The 21,068-nt window shown below is 39.1% G+C and overlaps 1 protein-coding gene and 1 pseudogene across 1 annotated transcript in view; one reads left to right on the top strand and one right to left on the bottom strand.

The window, feature by feature from the left end:
• Positions 1–21,068, top strand: part of LOC122428473 (transmembrane protease serine 11E-like) — a 117,258-nt gene that overhangs the window by 82,006 nt on the left and 14,184 nt on the right. Inside the window, exons 5-8 of the mRNA XM_043448517.1 lie at positions 3,676–3,797; positions 6,238–6,305; positions 16,761–16,924; positions 20,737–20,775. Of these exons, the coding sequence (XP_043304452.1) occupies positions 3,676–3,797; positions 6,238–6,305; positions 16,761–16,924; positions 20,737–20,775 (393 nt within the window). The remainder of the gene's footprint in view (positions 1–3,675; positions 3,798–6,237; positions 6,306–16,760; positions 16,925–20,736; positions 20,776–21,068) is intronic.
• On the bottom strand, positions 12,400–13,877 carry LOC122427979 (annotated as a pseudogene).

Here is a 21,068-nt window from a genome sequence, read left to right as displayed (position 1 = left end):
AATCCAATCTTAATTTCCTAAACAAGGTGGATTATTTTTCGGAAATTTAAAGAAAAAGTATTTAAAGATTTTTTTTTTGAAGGGGGGATAGAATTTGCCTACATGCAGATCTTTGAATTTGTAGTATCTGTGTTTCAATAATTTCTCTGGAACATGTTTTTAATATAAAAAGAATAGCTAAAATGATTTTTATAATTCTATAGCTCTGTTCTGAATATACTAAGTCTCATTATGTTACAAGCATCATTATTCCTCTCCATGGATGTCTAAGACTATGTTTTAAGCACTTTTTTATTTCTAGAACTTAGCAAGTTCCTGGCACATGTTAGATAATTAACATCTATTGAATGCTGAATGATGAAAATGAATGAATCATACCTACGATATTTTCTTGGAAAATATTTAGGCTTGTCTGACTTAATGAGGAATTCCCAATAATGTTAGGGATCTCATTACTTCAGTGGGAGAAAATTTTCCTTAGTACTTCTCCTTTGCCTCTTTCCAAGTCATGTATTATAAAGCTTACAAAGTTTACTCATATGCATAATACAATAAAAACCTGGTAATATTTCTTCAGTACTCTGTTCCTATATATCCTATTGTTGGGATGATCATCTGAGTAATATGGAACACACAACTTCCACTGCCCACACAATTCACCTGAATAAATAGTGATTGTTATGATATGTGTTGCTGTCACATTTGTCACCTATCTTCTGTTTACAGATGTGACATAAAAACAGAGTAGATGAAGCACATGAGCATTTACGAGCTGGCATGCCTAGAGAACCAAAGTGAGCCAAACAAATCTATTGTAGAAACAGGCAGATAAAGATGGAGATGATCACGCTTGGAAAAACACCATTTTGGCATAAAACCCAGGCAACATAGAACTGTGTGTGCAGTTTGTGTCCGGTGGCCTTTGGGACTATATTTCTATCCCTTCAGTAACTTGAATAACAGCAGTATGTCTCCTATGAACATCATTGTGGGTTATAGAATCACCTACAATGAATAATTTCCTGTTAGAATATTATCAGCAAACTCATGTTCATCCATATTTTTCTTACTTTTCTGTTAACACTCTCTATGGTATTTTTCATCAACTACACATGCCATATAATTTTGTCAACTGGAAATGTGTTTTGACACCTAGCAACCTATTTGACTCTAACAGGCAAATTAAAATATTGATTATAGTAACTTATTTAGTTGTAGCATATGAAATTGCTGATATTGGACCATTTTTAACCTATATAAATGGCAATTTCAAATAATTCAATCTAATAATTAAAAAAAAGAGTCTAAGGATATAGAAGAGAATGTTCACCTCTTCTTTAGAACCTTACTATTCAATGTGTGATTTGGTACCAGCAGCATCAGCAGAACCTAGGGGTTTGTTAGAAATGCAGAGTATTGGACCCAGCCTTAGACTGAAGGTAAACTATTGGTCACTATTTCAATACATTAAAACTCATACTTCAAATTGTGTATATTGTGGTCTGTTTGCATTTCAGGTCACACAGGCCATTCAGGGCCAGGAAAGGAGGAAGGAAAATCCTCCCTAGGCCCTCACTTAGGTGGCAAATGCTCAGGAGAGCTTGAGCGTTCAGCGCCATCCATCTCCTTTACAAATCACTACTCCCTCCCCAGGTCTTGTCCAAGTCACCACTGGCTTCCCTTTCTATCCCAACAAATCCTCAGGATGACCAGAATGATCTGGTAGAATCTTTTTTTTTTTTTTTTTTTGATAGCTCTCATGCATGACTAGAGACTTCTCCTGTAGCTTCAGTGAGTGAGTTTGTTTTTTTCCATTCCAAGAAGCAGTGTATCATGAAAATGTGTGCTTTGGGAGTTAGACGTTAACTTGAAACCCAATTTAATCTTTTCTGGCCATCTTATGTTGAGGTTGGACAAATGCATGTATGTTTCTGAGACTACAGTCCTTATTGTTAGATGTGGATAACATTGCTTTCTTAGGAGGGTTATTTTAAACTGGGTGAGACATGTGAATATGCTAGGGATACAGGTGTCTAATGTAAATTTCCTTTCCCTCTGGTGTTTAAGTGAGAGAAAGAATGAGAAGCAAGAGAGAAACTGAGGTTGAATGAGGCACACTCCATTTTCCTATTATAACCATACACAACAGTCTTGGTCACCATTGTATTCCTAATGCTTGGCACAGTCTCTCACACAAAACATAGTCAGCATTAATATTTCATTGAAAGAATCTTCTGAGCTCTGTGCCTGCTTCATGTAAAGGAGAGTAGAAGAAAAGCTATGCTGCATTAACTCTTCAGCAGACCAAAAACTTGGGCTGCTTGAACTGGATGCAGAGAGTGGAGACATTGGCTAAAGAAACGAAAAAAGCCAATGCCTCTGGCTGGAGGGAGAAAATAAATGGAGAGCCAAGAGAACCAGGTGAAACTATGTACTGTCCCTGGAGGGTTACCAAGGTGGCAACTCTAGCTCCTTAAAATTCTATTCACTAAACTCCTGGTATTTTAATCCCTACCCTCACCTCCTTCTTTAGCCAGAATAAATTTTCTTATTCTAGATCCTTGCAGCCAGAATTGATGGATAGTTTATGGAATTGAGAGAAATCTACTTTTAAAATATAAAAATGTGTTTGCTCTTGGGAAGCTTCTGAATCTATTCCTGTTAGTGTGTTCAGATGGCCTGACTAGCTGCTTCTTGTGGTTTATTCAGAAATATCCATGTAACTAATTAGCCTACAGGAACACCGAGCATTTTGTATGGATTTTACACTCTAAATCTTAAAATGATTTTACACTGTAAATCTTCTAATGATGAATGTTGCTGTCTTTTATTTTGAGATAACCATGAAGCTCAGAGCAGGATGATGGAGATGATTTGGGTGGGACATTTTCTCCTGTCTCAGTCTGTCTCAGTTCAGTCAGTTCAGTCGCTCAGTCATGTCCGACTCTTTGCGACCCCATGAATTGCAGCACGCCTGGCCTCCCTGTCCATCACCAACTCCCGGAGTTTATTCAAACTCATGCCTATAAAGTCAGTGATGCCATCCAGCCATCTCATCCTCTGTCATCCCCTTCTCCTCCTGTCCCCAATCCTTCCCAGCATCAGGGTCTTTTCCAATGAGTCAACTCTTCACATGAGGTGGCCAGAGTATTGGAGTTTCAGCCTCAGCATCAGTCCCTCCAATGAACACCCACGACTGATCTCCTTTAGGATGGACTGGTTAGATCGCCTTGCAGTCCAAGGGACTCTCAAGAGTCTTCTCCAACACCACAGTTCAAAAGCATCAATTTTTCAGCGCTCAGCTTTCTTCACAGTCCAACTGTCACATCCATATATGACCACTGGAAAAACCATAGCCTTGACCAGACGGACCTTTGTTGGAAAAATAATGTCTTTGCTTTTTAATATGCTGTCTAGGTTAGTCATAACTTTCCTTCCAAGGAGTAAGCATCTTTTAATTTCATGGCTGCAGTCACCATCTGCAGTGATTTTGGAGCCCCAAAAAATAAAGTCTGACACTGTTTCCACTGTCTCCCCATCTATTTCCCATGAAGTGATGGGACCAGAAGCCATGATCTTAGTTTTCTGAATGTTCAACTACCAAACAAGAAAATGCCTGATGCTTTACACACATCAGATAAAAAGTATGATACATTTTTGCCTCTTTTCTTATAGATCAAAAGAAGACCTACAATTACTACAGCACATTGTCATTTACAAGTAACAAAGTATATGGTGAGTTTGGAAGAGAGGCTTCTGAAAATTTCACAGAAATGAGCCAGAAAATTGAATCAATGGTAAGCATTTCTCCCCATTTCTAGGGCATTTGCTATCACTTTTTACCAAAATTTTTAGTATCCTAGCTTCTCAAATATCCATTTAACTGATCTGGTATATCATTGCAAAATGGGGAGAGACCCTACCTGAGAGACATAAAACAAAATTGACAACACGTGACTTGGAGGAATATTCCTTACGAGACTAAACCTAGTGACCTTTAGTCTTTTCTCTTTGTCCCTCTTACTTACACTTCTTTAGCTAGTGATACTCTATTGATCAGCAGAGTCCAGAAATTCTGAGAATGTGAGGGTGACCCAAAATATGGTGGTTGTGTCACTGATTTCCTCAAGAAGAGACCTTTAGCAAAAGACACAAGATTGAAACTATTCAGACACATACTTGAGTAGTATTTTAGTACTAAAAAGTATCCAACCTTGGACAAGTTTTTAGTACATAAATCTATAGGAAATCCTTGGATATTCATCTTTATCCTTAGGTCATCAACATGTATCCTAAGGAATAAAAGAAATAGTTTAAATAGTGGAAAACTAAGTATGCATGCTAAGTTGATTCAGTCATGTCTGACTCTTAGTGATCCTTGCAGACCACAGCCTACTAGGCCCCATTGTCTGTGGGATTCTCCAGGCAAGAATAGTGGAGTGGGTTGCTGTGACCTCCTCCAGGGCATCTTCCCAACCTAGGGATCAAATCCGCATCTCTTACATCTCCTGCATTGGCAGACATGTTCTTTACCACTAGCACCACCTGGGAAACCTTAGCAGTATAGGCCAAAAGAGCAAGAACCTGGGTGAAGACTTATCATTGCCAGACTACTTAGAGAATAATTTGGAAGTTTTCTGATAGTCTGTGAGGTAATTAGTGAAATGACATGATGGAAATTACCTTAAACCAGGAGCTGGGACACCTACTTCTAGGACCATCTATTAGCCACTGATGTGCCATTTGGCACATCTCTTTGTCATTCTGGAAAAATTCCCTTATGTGAAAATTAAGGCACTAGACTAGAAAATTCCCAAACTGCTTTCCAATATCTTAAGAGAGAACAGAATGGCAGTGGTCCACCTGGAATCTGTCTGGTAAATTAGAAGCCTAAGGATTTGGATACTTTGCTGAGGAGAAAATCAAATCCTGGTTGAATTTGTATTTGTAAACACCAAATCAGGGAAATATTAAATGAACTTTTTTTAAGGATATATATCTGCTTAAAGATATGTATGTGTATATATATATCCTTAAAATGTAATATATAGTAAAGGAAAGGAAAGGAAGTAAATATATTAAGTAAAAATGCAACTATTTTTCTTGTTTTCTGTGCCAGTCACTAAATTTTGTATAAGATTCAGACTGACTTAAACATAAAGGAATATAAATAGGACTCTAGTACTCTTTAAAACAAGTAATTTTGAAGTTATTCAATAAAATAAAAACCTTTAAATTTATTTACAAATGAATGCTGTCATTAGAGGGCTCATTTGAATTGTGCTGATTTGTTCATAATTGAAGTAATTGTTCTTGGGAACAAAGACTCAGAAGTCAAACAAAATATAAGAAAGAATAAAAAGGCTCATTGTTTGTCAATTGGTCACCAGCTTGTAGTATCTGTGTTTGGTTCCCAGGTGGCTTAGTGGTAAAGAATCTGTGTGCCAATGCAGGAGACCCAGGTTTGATCCCTGGATTGGGAAGATCCTCTGGAGAAGGAAATGGCAACCCACTCCAGTATTCTTGTCTGGAAAATCCCATGGACAGAGGAGCCTGGCAGGCTATAGTCTATGGCGTTGCAAAGAATCGGACACAACTGAGCAACTAACACACATACACCCATAGGCTATGTGTTCCAGTCCATCTGAGCCTTCCTAAGAGCATCTTGAGTGCTGAATTGGGCGTAGGTTATGACAGGATATTTGGTAATATTTTTCTCCAGGTTTGAGAACCATGTGACACCATTATGCATTCATTCTCACATTCATTATCTCTTCCAAGTACTAACCAAGCCTGACTCTGCTTCTGAGATCAGATGAGACCCAGCATGTTCAGGATGGTGTGACCATGGACTGAATTTATGACCTACCACCTGCCAGAGTTCTTTTCATTTCCTTGGTGTACCTACAGTAAAAGTCTCCATCTCATAGTGAATACTTCTCTTACTTTTCAGAACCCAGTCTGTTTACTCTCTTTTATCTCTTTCCGAGTGTAACACAGCAGACATTACTCCTAGCCCCCCTCCTATGGTTCCCCAGCTCATATAATTCCTAAGGCAGAGTCCAGCTGAAATCACTGAACAGAGTACAAAAAGAGACTCCTCAAGTTCAGCAATTGTGAAATGTCAGTCAATGTGTTTTGCTTTTAAGTTTTTAAAAAATGTTTTGAGCTTTGAATCAACTTGCAGAATTTTAGAAAATTATCCTTGCTGACATATTTTGAATATTTTTGGAACAGGTGAAAAATGCATTTCATAAATCTTCATTGAGGGGAAAATTTGTCAAGTCTCACATTATCAAGTTCAGGTATGTAGATCTAAAATACTGACTTCTGATTATAATTTGAAGCTAAAGCTGTTAGCCTGGTCAGTAATAAATAGTTTGAATTGTTCATATGTGATATAATTTAACAGATTAATTTTGTATCTCTTCTGTGTTAAGTTGTGGGTTACAATGTACCTTACTTATTCTTTAAATCCAAAAGAAAGAATTTGCAAGATGATTTTGAGGGAAAAATAAAAGTGAAAGTCTCTCAGTCGTGTCTGACTCAGCAACGCCATGGATTGTACAGTTCATGGAATTCTCCAGGCCAGAATACTGGAGTGGGTAGCCTTTCCTGTCTCCAGGGGATCTTCCCAAACCAGGGATCAAACCCAGGTCTCCTGCACTGCAGACAGATTCTAAGTGTTATCGGTGGCTATATTATAGAATTGGGTTTTTTGACTTGTTTGTTTTTTGGAAACTAGTTAGAACAAATAGGGACCTAAGCCACACCTCTTGGTTTAATAACAAATAAGTGTCCTATGTAAAATAGTGTAGTAGATGAGGGTTTTTTTTCTCTTCTTGATTCTCCTTCCTACCATTTTTCTCTCCTTTCTTTCATTTCACTCATCTTTTTCTTTTTTTTTTTTTTTGCTATAAGATTTAAGATCTCAGATCTGTTCATCAGTTCAGTTCAGTTCAGTCACTCAGTCATATCCAACTCCTTGTGACCCCATATACCACAGCACACCAGGTCTCCCTGTCCATCACCAACTCCTGGATTCACCCAAACCCATGTCCATTGACTGCGTGATGCCATCCAACCATCTCATCCTCTGTCATCCCCTTTTCCTCCCGCCCTCAATCTTTCCCAGCATCAGGGTCTTTTCCAATGACTCAGCTTTTCACACCAGGTGGCCAAAGTATTGGAGTTTCAGCTTCAACATCAGGCCTTCCAATGAATACCCAGGACTGATCTCCTTTAGGATGGACTGGTTGGATCTCCTTGCAGTCCAGGGGACTCTTAAGAGTCTTCTCCAACACCACAGTTCAAAGCATCAATTCTTCGGCACCCAGCTTTCTTCACAGTCCAACTCACATCCATACATGACCACTGGAAAAACCGACTAGGTGGAAATTTGTTGGCAAAGTAATGTCTCTGCTTTTTAATATGCTATCTAGGTTGGTCATAACTTTCCTTGCAAGGAATAAGCGTCTTTTAATTTCATGGCTGCAGTCACCATCTGCAGTGATTTGGGAGCCCAGAAAAATAAAGTCAGCCACTGTTTCCACAGTTTCTCCATCCATTTGCCATGAAGTGATGGGACCAGATGATATGATCTTCGTTTTCTGAATGTTGAGCTTTAAGCCAACTTTTTCACTCTCCTCTTTCACGTTCATCAAGAGGCTCTTTAGTTCTTCTTCACTTTCTGCCATAAGGGTGGTATCATCTGCATATCTGAGGTTATTGATATTTCTCCCAGCAATCTTAATTCCAGCTTGTGCTTCCTCCAGCTCACCGTTTCTCATGATGTACTCTGCATATAAGTTAAATTAGCAAGGTGACAATATACAGCCTTGACATACTCCTTTTCCTATTTGGAACCAGTCTGTTTTTCCATGTCCAGTTCTAACTGTTGCTTCCTGACCTGCATATAGGTTTCTCAGGAGGCAGGTCAGGTGGTCTGGTATTCCCGTCTCCTTCAGAATTTTCCACAGTTTATTGTGATCCACACAGTCAAAGGCTTTGGCATAGTCAATAAAGCAGAAATAGATGTTTTCTGAAACTTTTTTGCTTTTTTGATGATCCAGCAGATATTGGCAATTTGATCTCTGGTTCCTCTGCCTTTTCTGAAACCAGCTTGAACATCTGTAAGTTCACAGTCCACGTATTGCTGAAGCCTGGCTTGGAGAATTTTAAGCATCACTTTACTACTGTGTGAGATGAGTGCAATTGTGCGGTAGTTTGAGCATTCTTTGGCATCGCCTTTCTTTGGGATTGGAATGATAACTGACCTTTTCCAGTCCCTTGGCCACTGCTGAGTTTTCCAAATTTGCTGGCATATTGAGTGCAGCACTTTCACAGCATCATCTTTCAGGATTTGAAATAACTCAACTGGAATTTCATCACCTCCACTAGCTTTGTTCATAGTGATGCTTCCTAAAGCCCACTTGACTTCACATTCCAGGATGTCTGGCTGTAAGTGAGTGATCACATCATCATGATTATCTGGGTCATGAAGATCTTTTTTGTACAGTTCTTCTGTGTATTCTTGCCACCCCTTCTTAATATCTTCTGGTTCTGTTAGGTCCATACCATTTCTGTCCTTTATTGAGCCCATCTTTGCATGAAATGTTCCCTTGGTATCTCTAATTTTCTTGAAGAGGTCTCTAGTCTTTCCCATTCTATTGTTTTCCTCTATTTCTTTGCACTGATGGCTGAGGAATGCTTTCTTATCTCTCTGTGCTATTCTTTGGAACTCTGCATTCAAATGGGAATATCTTTCTTTTTCTCCTTTGCTTTTCACTTCCCTTCTTTTCACAGCTCTTTGTAAGGCCTCCTCAGACAGCCATTTTGCTTTTTGCATTTCTTTTTCTTGGGGAAGATCTTGATTCCTGTCTCCTGTATAATGTGAAGAACCTCCCTCCATAGTTAATCAGGCACTCTGTCTATCAGATCTAGTCCCTTAAATATATCTCTCACTTCTGCTGTATAGTCATAAGAGATTTGATTTAGGTCATACGTGAATAGTCTAGTAGTTTTCTCCACTTTCTTCAATTTCATCATCCATCAGTAAATAGAATCCAAGGCATAACACTTAAAGCAAAATACTATATGAGGATCTTAAAATAATGTATTATCTTTATACAAATTATTTGTAATTTCCAGAAGAAAACAGCTGCTATTTCCAGCATTTTTTCGATGAAAAAAGCTCCCAGTTGCTCATCAGCCTGTTACTTAGTTGCCCACTTTCTCTTGAAAATTCCATACTCTTTGATGTTCAAAATATTACTTTTTCTTGGATATGTATCTGCTTCTCCAGTTAGCAAATTTTCAGTCTTTCAAGGGGACTTCATTCACCCACATCATGGTTTTCTATGCTATGGAAATCCAAGTTTCTATTTCCAGTCTAAATTTTTGTCCTGGTTCTAGAACTATATGCTTGCCCATGCACACTTCCATGTGGGTGTTTCACAGAAAATTCTCAAACTCAAGAAAACCTAATTATGCTAATAAGAAACCTGGAAGTCATCCATGCTCCTCCCTTTCCTGGGCCCCTTGAACTTCGTAAACAACTAAGTTCTACCAATTCTACAGGACTAGGGAAACAGAGACTCTTGGAGAACACAAATAAAACCTTGTGTGCACCAGGACCCAGGAGAAAGGAGCAGTGACACCATAAAAGAATGAGTCAGACTTGCCTGTGTGTGCTTGGGAGTCTGCAGGGAAGGTGTGGGTCAACAGTGGCCTGTCGTGGGGCCAGGGAACTGACTACAACAGTTCTGGGAGGCCTGGCATGCTGGCAAAAGTCATTTTGAAGGAGGTCACCCTTACTGCCATTCTGTACAGTTCAGTTCAGTCGCTCAGTTGTGTTCAACTCTTTGTGTCCCCATAGACTGCAGCACACCTGGCTTCCCTGTCCTTCACCCACTCCTGGAGCTTGCTCAAATTCACATCCATCGAGTTGGTGATGCCATCCAACCATCTCATCCTCTGTTGTCCACGTCTCCTCCTACCTTCAATCTTTCCCAGTATCAGGGTCTTTTCCAAGGAATCAGCTCTTTGTGTCAGGTGACCAAAGGATTGGAGTTTCAGCTTCAGAATCAGTCCTTCCAATGAATATTCAGGACTGATTTCCTTTAGGATGGACTGGTTAGATCTCTTTGCAGTCCAAGGGACTCTCAAGAGTCTTCTCCAACACCGCAGTTCAAAAGCGTCAATTCTTTGATGTTCAGTATTCTCTATTGTCCAATTCTCATATCTATACATGATTACTGGGAAAACCATAGCTTTGACCTTACAGAATTTTGTCGGCAAGGTAATATCTTTGCTTTTTAATATGCTGTCTAGGTTTGTCATAGCTTTTCTTCCAAGGTGTAAGCTTCTTTCAATTTCATTTCTGACATTACACAGCCTCAACCATCAGCAGAAATTTGGATTAAAGGCTTACTGAGCATAGCCTTGCCCACCAGAACAAGACCCAGTTTTCCCCACAGCCAATCCCTCCCATCAGGAAGCTTGCACAAGCATCTTGTCCATCAGAGGGAAGACAGAATGAAGACCTCAATCATGGATCACAACCTTGCCTAACTCAATGAAACCATGAGTCATGATGTGTAGGGCCACCCAAGAGAGATGGGTCATGGTGGAGAGTTCTGATAAAATGTGGCCTACTGGAGAAGGGAATGGCAAACCACATCAGCATTTTTGCCTCAAGAACCCCATGAACAATATGAAAAGGCAAAAAGACATGACAGTGAAAGATGAAGCCCTCAGGTCAGTAGGTGTCCAATATGCTACTGGAGAAGAACTATTGCTCCTTGCAACTAAAGCAAAGACAAACCTAGACAGTGTATTAAAAAGAAGAGACCTTACTTTTCCTACAAAAGTCCATATAGTCAATGTTATGGTTTTTCCAGTAGTCATTATGGATGTGACAGCTGGACAATAAAAAAGGTTGAGTGCTGAAGAATTGATGCCTTTGAACTGTGGCGGTAGAGAAGAATCTTGAGATTCCCTTTGGACAGCAAGGAGATCAAATCAGCCAATCCTAAAGGAAATCAACCCTGATTATTCAGTGGAAAGACTGATACTGAAGCCAAAGCTCCAATACTTTGGCCACTTGATGCGAAGAGCCAACTCACTGGAAAAGACTCTGATGCTGGGCAGGATTGAAGGCAGGAGGAGAAGGGGATGACAGAGGATGAGATGGTTGGATAGCATCACCAACTCAATGGACATAAGTTTGAACAAACTTTGAGAGTTGGTGAAGGACAGGGAAGCCAGGCATGATGCAGTCCATGGGGTTGCAAAGAGTCAGACGTGACTGAGCAACTGAAAAACAACAACCAATTCTATCTTCTGAATCACTTTCTAATTTATTTACCCCTTCATCCCAGAAATCTTGCTATTCATTATTCTTTCTTCTATTATCATAATATGAAGATGTGCAAATTTGTTGGAAAGATAAAGTCAGCCTTAGAGATATTGATTTGAGATACTAAGTGATCCTATGAGCCTGAAATATGAGTCTGACATAAGGGAGGAAATGGAAACTGAGTTGAAGACATAAATTTGCTCAACATCAGCTCAGAGTATTAGAAAGTGTGGGTGTCAACAGAATTTCTCAAAAAAGGGGTAATGCAAGAAAAAAAGGATGGTGAAGAAAACTTGAGGAATGACATATTTAAGGAAACAGAAGAAAAATAGCAAACTAGGAAATAGACAGGAAAGGAGCAGGCAAAGCAAAGAATCGAGAGAGGCACCACTGAAACTAGTAACAGGAAGTTTTGGTGAGGGAGTGGTCAACATTGACAAGATTCCTGAGAGACCAAGTAATATGACTAGAAAGAATCCATGGGAAATGTCAAGGAGGAAGTCATTAGTGTTCAAGTAGAGAAATGACTCAGTTGAACAGAAGGGGAGGAAGTAGACTGTAGTGAAGTAAATGTGAGGTAGAATGTAATTTACCCATTCAAGAAGGTTTTCTGTGATATGAAGGTGTGAGGTAAATCATATAGCTGGGGTAGTGGGAGGTTTTGTTTTTGTGTCTATCAGCCAGCCAGTAGATGAATAGTTTATGGGAAAGAAGAAAAGAGTAAATAATGGATGTATGGGGTGCTGTGGCAATGAAAAGGGGGATGAGATATACAACAATGATCCCTTTAAAGCTCTATTTTTCCAGATTACAAAAGCAATACGAAATTGTGTAAAATTCAAATAACATAATACTACAAAAAACAGAAAGCAAAAGTCCCCTCTTTAATAGTTTCATGCTCAGAAATAACACATCTTTTTTTTTTTTTTCAAAGTCATGGCCACTTTATTGTCAGTGTGTGGCGGGGGCCTCAGTCATGATAGAGACACAGGAGGCAGCCAAGGAGGGTGGGAGGGTATCCATGTAGCCCTCCCAGGGGGCTAATCATTCAGCGGTCAGTGGTCTGGGCCACAGGGTTCCATGAACTTCTCCACAAGGCCCATAAATAGGTCTAGGACATCCTTATTGTGGGTCAGCTTGGAGGCCACATTCTTCAGCCCCCAGGACCTGGCTTCCATCTTCGAGAAGACACGGAACTTTCCCCAGAGGGTAGTTTGATCTCCTTCAAGTCCTGGAGACTCTCCTCCTCAAAGTTAGCATCCATGTCATCCACCTAGGAGTCTGCAACTCTGAGGGTCCAGTTTGGGACCCTCATGAACTCAGTACAGAAGGCAAAATCCCAGAAGCTCAGAGACTGCAGTTTTTTCCTTCTCTGTCTCAAAACGATTGTTGGCGAAGAAGACAATGGCTGCATAGTCCCTGGCCAGTCGCTCGAACAGGAGGAAGTGCTGCTGGGTGTTGTCGACCAGGGAGTCCTTCATTTCCTCTACCACCTTTAAGACTCGCTTAAAGTTGTCAGACTGCCTCCAGTAGCTCTTGAGGGTGATGCCGGTTTTGGTTCCTATGTCATCCAGGTCTTTCTTGGTGCCCTTGGACAGATTCTTGCCCAGCGCCTCCCGCACGAAGGCCTGATCAGCGGCAGAGTCCCTCTAGATGAACAGTGCCTGTTGAGAGGGCAGGATCTGGAAGATGAGCTGGTGCTGCAGTTTTGGTGGTGCATGGAGCAGGTGCTCAAGCACATGGAAATTACCATAGTGGTCCATGGTGTCGCTCTGAAGCATCGCTGCTGTGGTGCCAGGCTGCTTCAGGATCCCCCAGCAAGCACACCCTCAGGGCCACCAAGTACTCACCAAATCATCATCCAGCCAGAGGTGATACACATCCTCATTGATGAGGGTCATGTTCCCCATGAAGATGTCCAGCTCGCTGGTCACAGAGATGCCAAGAGCCCCAGTAGGAGGAAGGACTGCTTTGGCCAGCACACAGCCATCCAACACATCTTATTAGTAATTTATTTTTAATATTTTCCCAACGACTGCATATATATTTAGCTGGCTATATAGTTTTTCACTACAAGTGTATGTCAAGATTGATTTAGCCATTGCCTTTTTGATGGACCCTTGGGTTGTTAACAATATTTTTTGATTTAAAGATAAAGTTAAGATGCTGTATGTATACATATCTCCTTGCACTGAAAGAGTGTATTTTGAAGATTAAACTTCTAAAAGTAGAAATGCTGCATCAGAGAGGATGGATAATCAAATTTATAACAGATAAACCGCCTTGCAAAAATGAGAGTCTAGTTGGTATTCCTATCTACAATTTAGGAGCACAGGAGTTGATGCAGCATACAGGTGAGAAGTAAGATTCTTTGGGGTTCTGGTTTAAGATGGTGAAGCAGGAAGAAAAAATCACCTCCTCCCATGGACTCACTGAATCTACAGATACAGAAGAAACAATTTTCTCTTAAAAAAAAAAGCAAAAAACCCCAAAGGTTGACTGAGTAACTACTGCACATTGGGCAAATGAGAAGAAAGTCACATTGAAGCAGGTTGGAGAGGCTGGGACACAATCCTGCAATAAATCCTTTTCTGCCACACCAGGAAAAAATCTCAAACCCAGAGATTCTCCCTGATGAGTGAAAAGTTTGAACCCCAAATCAGGTACCTCAACTTTTTTTTTTTTTAATTTTTTTATTAGTTGGAGGCTAATTACTTCACAACATTTCAGTGGGTTTTGTCACACATTGATATGAATCAGCCATAGATTTACACGTATTCCCCATCCCGATCCCCCCTCCCACCTCCCTCTCCACCCGATTCCTCTGGGTCTTCCCAGTGCACCAGGCCGGTGCACTTGTCTCATGCATCCCACCTGGGCTGGTGATCTGTTTCACCATAGATAGTATACATGCTGTTCCTTTGAAACATCCCACCCTCACCTTCTCCCACAGAGTTCAAAAGTCTGTTCTGTACTTCTGTGTCTCTTTTTCTGTTTTGCATATAGGGTTATCATTACCATCTTTCTAAATTCCATATATATGTGTTAGTATGCTGTAATATTCTTTATCTTTCTGGCTTACTTCACTCTGTATAATGGGTTCCAGTTTCATCCATCTCATTAGGACTGATTCAAATGAATTCTTTTTGATGGCTGAGTAATATTCCATGGTGTATATGTACCACAGCTTCCTTATCCATTCATCTGCTGATGGGCATCTAGGTTGCTTCCATGTCCTGGCTATTATAAACAGTGCTGCGATGAACATTGGGGTGCACGTGTCTCTTTCAGATCTGGTTTCCTCAGTGTGTATGCCCAGAAGTGGTATTGCTGGGTCATATGGCAGTTCTATTTCCAGTTTTTTAAGGAATCTCCACACTGTTTTCCATAGTGGCTGTACTAGTTTGCATTCCCACCAACAGTGTAAGAGGGTTCCCTTTTCTCCACACCCTCTCCAGCATTTATTGCTTGTAGACTTTTGGATAGCAGCCATCCTGACTGGCGTGTAATGGTACCTCACTGTGGTTTTGATTTGCATTTCTCTGATAATGAGTGATGTTGAGCATCTTTTCATGTGTTTGTTAGCCATCTGTATGTCTTCTTTGGAGAAATGTCTGTTTAGTTCTTTGGCCCATTTTTTGATTGGGTCATTTATTTTTCTGGAATTGAGCTGCAGGAGTTGCTTGTATATTTTTGAGATTAATCCTTTGTCTGTTTCTTCATTTGCTATTATTTTCTCCCAATCTGAGGGCTGTCTTTTCACCTTACTTATAGTTTCCTTTGTAGTGCAAAAGCTTTTAAGTTTCATTAGATCCCATTTGTTTATTTTTGCTTTTATTTCCAATATTCTGGGAGGTGGGTCATAAAGGATCTTGCTGTGATTTATGTCGGAGAGTGTTTTGCCTATGTTCTCCTCTAGGAGTTTGATAGTTTCTGGTCTGACATTTAGATCTTTAATCCATTTTGAGTTTATTTTTCTGTATGATGTTAGAAAGTGTTCTAGTTTCATTCTTTTACAAGTGGTTGACCAGTTTTCCCAGCACCACTTGTTAAAGAGGTTGTCTTTTTTCCATTGAATATCCTTGCCTCCTTTGTCAAAGATAAGGTGTCCATAGGTTCGTGGATTTATCTCTGGGCTTTCTATTCTGTTCCATTGATCTATATTTCTGTCTTTGAGGCACCTCAGCTTTTAAGACCTGTACCTAGAGACAAGCCTCCAAAACATCTAACTCTGAAAATGAACAGGAGTCAAGTGCTGAGTGGAGACAAAAATGGCAACCCACTCCAGTACTCTTGCTGGGAAATCCCATGGACGGAGGAGCGTGGTAGGCTGCAGTCCATGTGGTTGTGAAGAGTCGGACACGACTGAGCGACTTCACTTTCACTTTTCACTTTCATGCATTGGAGAAGGAAATGGCAACCCACTCCAGTGTTCTTGCCTGGAGAATCCCAGGGACGGGGGAGCCTGGTGAGAAGCGACTTAGCAGCAGCAGCCGCAAGTGCTGAGAGCTACAAAATTGTATCTATCTAGGAGATGGCTCTTAGAGCGCCCATGCACTTGGACTCACCCTCCTCAGGGCCCAGCACAGTGGCAGCCTATTGCACCCAGACTGAAAGGGAACTGGTTGTGATTGTGAAAGAAGGGGTAGAGTATAGACTGAGAATGAGAAAGAGTAGTCAAGCGTGGTTCCAAAGTGGTAATTCATTCAAATAATGCTAAGGCTCATTAACACTTTGTTGTGGAAATAAAATCACATGAAGTCAAGACAACTTGGTCAAACTTTCTAATGTTTTCAGGATTAGCAGTTGTTTAGAAGAACCTGAAGATTACTTAGGAGAAATCACTGGATTTAATTAATCCTATTTGATAATTTTGAATGGTTGACAAGAAAATTGTCTTTTGATGTTAATAACCCAAGTATTTAACTAGAACCTATGGTGGTAAGGAAGATCATAGGCTACTAGTTGACTGTCAGAAAGGCTGAGATGAGAGTTTTGAATGTGGCAAACAATAGGAATATTGTTGTTGTTGTTCAGTTCCTAAATCATATCTGACTCTTTGTGACTCCATGGACTGTAGCATGCCAGGCTTTCCTGTCCTTCACTATCTCCTACAGTTTGCTTAGACTCATGTCTGCTGAGCCATGATGCCATCCAACCATCTCATCCTCTGTCACCCCTTTCTCCTCCTGCCCTCTGTCTTTCCCAGCATCAGGAATATAGAAGAAAACAAATTAGATCTTTTAAAATTGCATTTACATATTTTTTTGTGTGTGTTTGTGTTTCAAATGAGTTATAAAGAAAAAATAGAGTATGATATTGCCATAAATCTTATTTGTATATTAACCTTTTAAAACTGTATTTCTCTCTCTTTTTTCTTTTTTCTTTTTTTGGTCAACAGTAAAGAGGAACATGGAGTGTTGGCTCATATGCTGCTGATTTTTAGATTTCCTTCTACTGAGGACCCTGAAACCATCAATAAAATAATACAACATGTCCTACATGAAAAGCTGCAAGATGCTGTAGGACCCCCTAAATTAGATCCTGAATCAGTTGAAATTAAAAGTAAGTTTATTTCTTCTAATTCAATTCTCTTACATAGAATAACTGGTTTTGGGCACTAATCTTTAAAAGTTTTTGGATGTTTTTCATTATGGGGTCTTGCCACCAACAGAATACTTCTTTGGGACTAAATTTATCCAAATGAAGTTTTTAAAATTTTAATACTACTTTAACTTACATCTCCCCTGCAAGTCTGTCATTTTCTTGTGAGACAGGATTCTTTTTCTATATTGGGCCTTATACTTTAGCTATAGAATCCAATGATGAATGGAAAAAGTGGCTCTGTGTATTTATCCCTCTTCCTGTTGCTTACTTTTTATGTTCTGAGTGTAATGGCTTATATGCTACTGATTTTTAGATTTTGTGAAAGATTCATGCTATCTACCTATTTTCATTCAAATGTCATTAATAAACCTTATTAGCTTCTTCTCTTAGGCCCTTTTCTGATGAAATGTATATCATGTATCTTTTGGCAAAAATTATTTTTGGTATATTTTATAACTAACTTGAAAAATCTAAATTTTTTGTTTTTGTCAGGGCAAGGGAACAAGATAAACTGTGATAGGCCCTCATAACTAGAAAGTGAAAAACATACAAGACCCTCAGGAGAAATATAAAATTGGTTAAAAGCTCAGTCATATGCTATAGAACAGTGTTAGTTTCTAGAAACTGTGTACCAGCCACATGTATATTCTTAAAGTTTCTGGTAGCCACATTAAAAAAGTAAAAGTAAACATGTGAAATGTGTTTAATTAATTTATGCATTTAACCCAATATATCCAAAGTAGTACTATTTCAATGAGTAGTTCATTTAACTGTCTACTAGTTGAAATAATGCAATTTATAATACATTGTATTCACAATGTAATTCATATTGACAAATAGTCCATGTAAATATTTTTCATGAGATTTGAAATTGATTGTATAGTTTATATTTATAATGCACGTCAGTTTGGCCACATTTCAAGCGCTTACTAGGCACATGTGGCTGGTGAATAAAGTATTGGATATGGCAGCACTAGAAACTACAGAATAAAGCACAAGTAGAAAGAAGGAATAAAAGTCCTAATATAAACACTGACAGATGTAACTAGAGACCAAACCTGGTGGTTAGTCCCTCTACTTGCTTAGAAACGGCAGCCCACTAGTCATGGCCAGCTATTAGTATGTAATTTGTGGGGCCAGTGAGAAGTGAAAGTCTGAGACTCCGAAAAAGCAATTAGACAGTGCTGTTAAAGGTAGTAAGATATATGATTTTTCTTTCATGATTTTTCTTGATTTGTCATGGTATTTTTATTTATTAATTAATGATAGTCTAAATGAAAAAGTGGAGAAGGAAATGGCAACCCACTCCAGTACTCTTGCCTGGGAAATCCCATGGATGGAGGAGCCTGCAGTCCATGGGGTCGTGAAGAGTCGGAAACGACTGAGCGATTTCACTTTCACTTTTCACTTTCATGCATTGGAGAAGGAAATGGCAACCCACTCCAGTGTTCTTGCCTGGAGAATTCCAGGGATGGGGGAGCTGGTGGGCTGCCGTCTATGGGGTCGCAAAGAGTCAGACACGACTGAAGCAACTTAGCATCAGCAGCAGCAGTAAGTGAAAAAGTCAAAATTTTAAATTAGTAGCATGAGATTTGCTGTTCACCTTTATATTGTGAAATGTCAATTTCAAATGCAAATATAAAAGCATTTAATTTTTATTTGGAATCATGAAAACTATGCAACTGTATTTCATAGCTTATCCATGCATACATCTTGGTTACCAGATCAAAAGAAACACTAGAGAGGTCTAGCTCAACATTGTTTATTTCCCTTCTAGATACAGGCACATTTTACCAGTGCTCTCTACCTTCAGCTTATGTGAGGAAGGACCAAAACATCCTTCTATATCATTATTTTCAGTTAAAGCTTTTGGCTAATACAAAGAAGTAATGGGCAGAAGAAAGGGTATGGTAGGTCCCTTAGTCATTTATGTTTATTTGAATGCCATTACTTCTTTAGTGTTCTAAGCAAGTTCTGGTTCAAACAGAAAACTTGGCTTCCTGGGGCTGTCAGTAACCTCTGTTTATATAGCGGTAGACATCACACACTATCTTGTACTCATTTTGAGTTTGCTGAACATTGTGGGGCCATTGGAATTCTTATTTCAAAGAATATCATGAATAACACATTCAAAAGGGGTAGCATGAATCCATGTACACGTGGCATATATCTCCTCTGCTCATGCCATACTCAATTATCCTGTCAAACTTCACTTCCAAACACAAATTATGAGATACAATTATTACGAATTTCAACACAGTGAGCATTAAACCAAGTGCAAGGTCATGCTGAGTATAGGACTTGGTGCAGATACATAAATCATGCATCCATGAAGTCAACTCTGTTGGTGGTACATAAAAAGAAAGAAAGAAAGAAAGAAATTCAACAAAGTAAATTTAAAGATCTAATTGACTTTATTTAATGATTCATGGATTGGGCAGCACTCTGCCTTAGTGGACAGATGGGAACTCTGAGGAGCTGTACAAAATAGAAGACTTTTATGGCCAGAAGGAGACAAGACAAAGAAGTTTTCTGGCAAAGTGGATTGTGTCAGGAAAGGGCAACTTCATTTGGGAAACAATGGGGGTCAGCAGACAGATTACTTCACTAGCGCTGACTAGGTAATTCCAGGTTCACTGATTAAAGGTCGCCTTCCTGAAATAGGTTGAAACTGCAATTAGGCTAGATGTTAAGTTTGGCTTACTGATGTGGGACTTAGCACAATGACTCCATTTTGAGTCTTTTATTTATTTTTTTAATAGTATCAACATGCAAAGCCCAGATTTTCTCTAGGAAAAGCTTGAAATAAAGAATAGAATATTGAAATAGGGAGACTTGTGGTGGTGTTTTTAAATATTTACTGAGAATAAATGGCCACTTCTTCATCATTTTTTCATTTTCCCCAAATGTAGCCAGAATAAAGTCAGAAAAGTCGTTCTAGAAAATAGATTTTTTGTGAATCAAAACTGTTAAATACTAAAGAAATTAACATTATTATTTTTTTTTTTTTACATTTAGAAATCCTATCTTGCCATGTTCAAAGAAAAATAGGTTCATTCATTAGAAATCTACTGAATCAGGAAATTTGAGTATTGAGAATTTTATGTAACTATTGGTTGGTTTAGCATTTGGATAAGATTATGGCCTGATTGTTGAGCTAAGGAGCCCCTGGCTAGAGTTGAATGACAATTTGAGGGCAAATTGTCTTCCTAAAACTTTAGCAAAAAGAAGACCAAGAAATGGACAGCATTGGTTTTCAGTGGGAGTGAGAACTAATTTATGAACATGCACTAGGGTATGTTGTACAGATGGAACTATGCTAATGAGTTTGGTAAAACAAATAATACAAAAATAATGGTCAATAAAAATATGATTGCATTTGGGGAATCAATACTGCGATTTAGAATAGGATTTCCCCCTAAAAGCTATGGACTAGCTGCATCCTATTTCCTGCTATAAAACTCAGATTCCTGGGATTCAGGACAAACTCAGAATTACCGGGAAAAGGAAAAGGAATTTACAGTATAAAGATGCTCTTTAGGTGACTTTTAGCCACACTAAAGTTTAAGAAACTGTTCAAATCTCCCTTCTCCCCAAGAAAATGAATATACTATGTCTATGATAAACTGTGTTGCTTTTTGAAAGTTTTACATCATACAGATACTATCTTTTAATGGAATTGAGCAACCTTTAGTATTTTAGGTACTCAGAGGCATTATGAAATTCTCATGTGCAGACCCTGTTCTATTGACCATTTCTGTGTGTTTCAGAAATCAACAAGACAGAAACAGACAACTTCCTGAACAATTGTAAGTTTAACACACTTATTAAAATTGCATTACCTGAATGAAAAAAGTTAACTTTAGATTATTTAAGTTTATTTTATCAGTATTATGGGGTCAGAATAAAGTTCGATTTGTGCACATCTCATGGTATTTATCTTACCTCTGAAGGTAAGGTTTATCTTACCTTTTATTGAAAAAGGATAAAAACTGGGAGGGTTTTGAAATGGATGTATGGGGCCTGTGGCAGATTTGTAGTAGAAGTGAGTGGTACAGTTGTTAAAGAAAAAGCAAAAATATTTCTTAACATTCTGATTGCA

Source organism: Cervus canadensis, chromosome 26, assembly GCF_019320065.1.
Source record: "Cervus canadensis isolate Bull #8, Minnesota chromosome 26, ASM1932006v1, whole genome shotgun sequence".
In the NCBI taxonomy this organism is placed as follows: domain Eukaryota; kingdom Metazoa; phylum Chordata; class Mammalia; order Artiodactyla; family Cervidae; genus Cervus; species Cervus canadensis.
This window is presented reverse-complemented; position numbering and strand designations above follow the sequence as displayed.